Source organism: Cystoisospora suis (genome assembly GCF_002600585.1).
Source record: "Cystoisospora suis strain Wien I chromosome Unknown contig_3588, whole genome shotgun sequence".
Lineage (NCBI taxonomy): Eukaryota > Apicomplexa > Conoidasida > Eucoccidiorida > Sarcocystidae > Cystoisospora > Cystoisospora suis.
Window position 1 is genome coordinate 714 of NW_027156383.1, and position 4,391 is coordinate 5,104.

Consider the following 4,391-nt stretch of genomic DNA (forward strand, 5'->3'; position numbering starts at 1 on the left):
ACCTTCGAACAGCCTTAGATAGATTAAAGAATGTGAAACACACGGGGAGTGTTAAGGAGTACCAAAGGAAATTCAACAATACCGTGGCTGAGTGTGTTGTGTTATCGAGTGAAGACAAAGTTAAATACTTCATTGAAGGGCTACACCCAAGGATTCGCCGTGTACGTGTGTCGTCCATCGTGCATGTCTGAAGCCATCAAATTAGCCACCTACATGTGGGAGGACGTAGAGCAAGAACGTCAGAGTCAACAGGACCGTGCAAGAAACAAGTCCAACGACTTCAGGAGGCCAAACTAATACCAAGGAGGAGGACAACCTCGCTATCCACAAGCAGGAGGGATGTACCCTCCTGCCCCAAACCCAAGGTATGACGTTGTCTGGCGGCCAGACAAGTATTGGAGCAGGATACCACCTCCGCTACGACTAGGAAGAGGAATTGTGGAGCAAAGCAGACCAGGACATGGAGTACGAGGACCTCATACAAGTACCGGGAAAGCGCCCAGGAGCCCTACAACGGGTTTTGAACCCAGGAATATCACTCAGAACTACCCGTCTAGTAAATTCAGATCTGCGAAACTCACGTGGATTAAGAAAGAGCCGAAAAACCAGAATAAGGACTTCATTAGAACAGGGATTGCATGATTTGTGTGCTTTACCTGTAAAGAACCAGGACATTACAGTGCTACATGCCCAAAAAAACAAGCATTCTACCCTAACAAGGACTCCAAGGAGGGAAACTAATGGCTCTCAGGGAGTGGGGGTCTCAACTGAGAGCGGAGGACTGTCATCCCCGATAAAAGAACCGTCGACTAGCAGACTGGAAGAAATTCTGTACTTTAAATCGGAAGAAACGGATAGAGGGAAAGCACCCGCTATTGCAATAGGCGTCCCCAAGACTCAAGCTGAACGTGGTGTAAAGCCAACTGTGGAAGAGAAGTGTTTGCTACTAGGCGAAACTCACTGTACGAACGTCGAGAAACCTGACAGTACAGACAAGAAGTAGAAGAACATGTTAGAGTGTTAAAGAATCTACTACTAGACGAAGAAGGACAAACTGGGAGTGACGAACTAGAAGAAGGACGACCCGAAGCGCAGAACTACGAGGAGTTGAGTGAAGATTGGGAGTGTATAAGTGCCGAAACTAGTCCAGTGTCTGAAGAAAAAGAATGTGAGCCTCCTTGTGTGTTCAGTGATTGCTTACAGGGAGAAGAAGCACTACCTGAAAATGAAGAACTAAGCCGTCCACTAACGAAAGCGATACCCCACGAAACGTGGAAGCCGGTACCAGGCCCGGAACAAAGCAGGAAAGCTCCCAAAGCAGTTGACGACGTTCCCAGTCTGGCCCTACCCAGATTGGGATACTCAAGAAATGGAGAGAAAAAAGGATTAACCAAGGAAGGAAGTTGTTTGAGTACGTTTCATGAATCACCAGGACCAAAACTTGGAGCAAACTCAAAAGCAAGGACGCAAGATGATGTTGGCTCTAACAAACGAAATAAGAAAAAAGAGAAGAACAACACGTCCAAAGCCGATGAAGGAGAAAGATCCGTAAGCAAAACTTCTCTGGAGAACGTTAAAGCAGCCTCGGAAATGGAACGAACTCTGAAAGAGGGAATAGTAAAGTTGAGAAGCTTAATCGACTGGCTGGAAGCCAACCGTCGGGACGAGTGTGAAAGAAGGAAAGCAGAGAAAGAAGGGGAGACAACGAAGGAGAGTGGAAACTTGGAAAGAAAAGAGGAAAAAAGGAGAATTACACGACAAACCAGAAAGAAAATTGAGGAAAGGAAAGGGTTCAATTCAACAAACTCAGTCAAGAAAGGACTTGACGAGCGACCAAGCGCTTACCGTCGAGCCGACCAAAGGTCGGAGATTGAAGGAAAGCACGAGGGTCTCGCAGACTTCAACGGAAACTGGAAAGGAACAGGAAAACTGCGTGCGTTCCAAACTCAAATTGAAGAGCCAAGCACTAAAACGTTCGAAATCAAACATCCAGACGACCAAGAAAGACTACTAGAGGGACTACTAGCGAGGAGCAAAGAGTCGGCGGAGGCTAGCGCGGGCGTGCAAGCGGAAGAGCGAGGGCGAGCGAGAAGAGCCGCGAGTGTCGAAAGGGATAATTTTCCCCTGGATAGTGAGAGTTCACGTCTTCTTTCGTTGAATTTAGATCAATTGAGCTCCTTTTTCGTTACTCCCATGGGGTCTAAACGATCCAAGCTCATCGTGTTGTGTTTAGGAAGCTTCGGTCGTGCACTTTTTCGATCCTTGCACGATTCGACGGTCAAGAGCCCTGTTTTCTCTCTTCTCTTATTCCCTCGAGGGTGTTCCTTTTTCTGTCGACGAGCCTTTTTTCCCTGCGTCTCTGTGGACAACTTTTACGATGTTTGGGACTACAACTGCTAAGAGGATTGGCCCAACAACTCTTTCGCCTACTACTATTACTCCAGGAGGGAGTCACGTGCGGTGTGAAGGAAGTCGTCGATTGTCTAGGAGAGCTGCTTACCATGATTTGGGAGGACTTTCAGTCATTCTTTATGCAAAGAAACCCTACGCCAGCTAACAGAAATGACAGAGACTCTACGGTGAGAAATCTCCCTCATTTTCCTCATACTGTGCGGTATGAACGTTTAAGTCGGGAAGAAAGAGACTCACCTGTGGCTAGTGCGCAACGTCATAATTGTCATCTCACACCAGTTTTGAAAAGGGGAGAAGTAGGGAATTGTTGGAGGGCTCAATCCAACGTGTGTGACGATAATACGTATATAGAGTCTGCACGAAGAACTGAATGCTTCAGTTTCTTAGAAGGAGACAACTCAAACGATGATCTTAGAAAGCTAAACGAAATGAAGGAGTGGTTGTACCTTACTCTGGAGTCTAGGAAGAGACCCAGAATATGAGAAGAGGGAGCATTTGAGCGTGGTACCGTGTATCCTCTGTATGATAGGAAGAGGTATAGGAATGGACTTGGTTGTTACACTCTAAGGACGATTGCGTCAAAATCCGGGAGATCTGTATTACCTAAGTGTAAATTAAAAATGAGAGGAAGAGCGAACTACGAAAGTGTTTGTGGCAGTGGTAGGAAGTGGAGAAAAAGAGCATTAACTTCAAAAAGAGCGTGTTGCCAAGTTCTGATAGGAGCCAGTTACCTACTTCAAAAAGAGTTGTCAAATTGTATGCTAGAGCATAGTGTCACCAAAGGGAAGAGTGAACCCTTAAACGCGGAAATCAGTGAAATAGCGTCTAGGTGGGCGGAGTTGATTGAAGGGATCGTGTTACAAGAGGATAGTCCTGTCAAACGTGGCAAGAAGCCTTGTGACTCAAAGAAGAACGAGTTGGAAGTCTCGTTACGTGATAAGAGAGATGTGAGTTTGATGTGTACAGGAGGGATCAATAACCAAGAGTGTGAAACTTTAACAGTGAAAGGGACTGCAGAGAGCCTGCCGCGTAAATCTGTGTCTAGAAAGTCCAAAAGACCTGAGGCGCAAGTACGCTTACCTAAGAAGAAAGCTGTGAGTTCATGTAGAGTACAGTCCATGGCTGGAACCGAAGAAGAGAGAGCGAAGAGGGGAGTCCGTAACCCCTACGCCAACAAGCAAAGGGTTGTAAGACGTGTTCAACTACCATGCATCGTGCCAGAGAAAGGGATTAACCTACCTGTGGTGAAAGTTGTAGTAGAGGGACATACCTGAGGAGCGCTGTTAGACTCAGGTGCGTCCAGAAGCTTTATTCATCCTGTTTGTGCAGGGTATTGTAAACATCGAATTTGCCGTATTTGTAAGGAATACAACTTCGCTTGTGCATCTGGGCAGAAAGTTCGTACAGTGTTAGGGATACCGAACATACAAATCAGTCTGGGAGAGAAAATAGTGTCTCATAACCTTCTCGTTGCATGTCTATGATATGATATCCTACTGGGATTCGATTTTCCACAGAAGGCAGGGATAGTTGAGGAGGTACTACAGTTGATCAGGGAGTCAGGAGGACAATGGGTGGAAGCTCCAGTGTTACCAGAATGGGATTACGGGGATGAGGGACCTCAGAACAGTCTCGGAGTCGGGAACCACACTGAGGAGATTCTGTTTGAGCAACCTACAGTCCAACTCAACCCAGATCCACCAGGCGATAAGATCCCGGAAGATAGCTTACCAGCTTTAACGTGGAATCCCAAGACTACAAAGAAGAGGAAGGAGACTCAAGAGCAAAGAACCAAAAGGAGAAGGCGAGAAAGAACCAAATTCGAAGAGTGTGAAGCAGAAGAAGAAACAGAGAAAGAGGAGACGAAAGCAAAAACGACAAATACGAAGGCTCAGAAAGAAGGAGCAGTCTACCAACAGAACAACAAACTGGGACAGGGGAAGAAGAAAGTGACAGGAAAGCATCGGAGTTGTGATAGG

General features: G+C 46.4%; 1 protein-coding gene across 1 annotated transcript in view; it reads left to right on the forward strand.

The window, feature by feature from the left end:
- Positions 1–1,401: 1,401 nt before the first annotated feature.
- Positions 1,402–4,391, forward strand: part of CSUI_006957 (uncharacterized protein) — a 3,374-nt gene continuing 384 nt past the window's right edge. The window contains exon 1 of the mRNA XM_068067107.1: positions 1,402–4,391. This exon is cut by the window's right edge and continues 384 nt beyond it. Within this exon, the coding sequence (XP_067920913.1) occupies positions 1,591–2,400 (810 nt within the window). The 5' untranslated portion in view covers positions 1,402–1,590 and the 3' untranslated portion in view covers positions 2,401–4,391.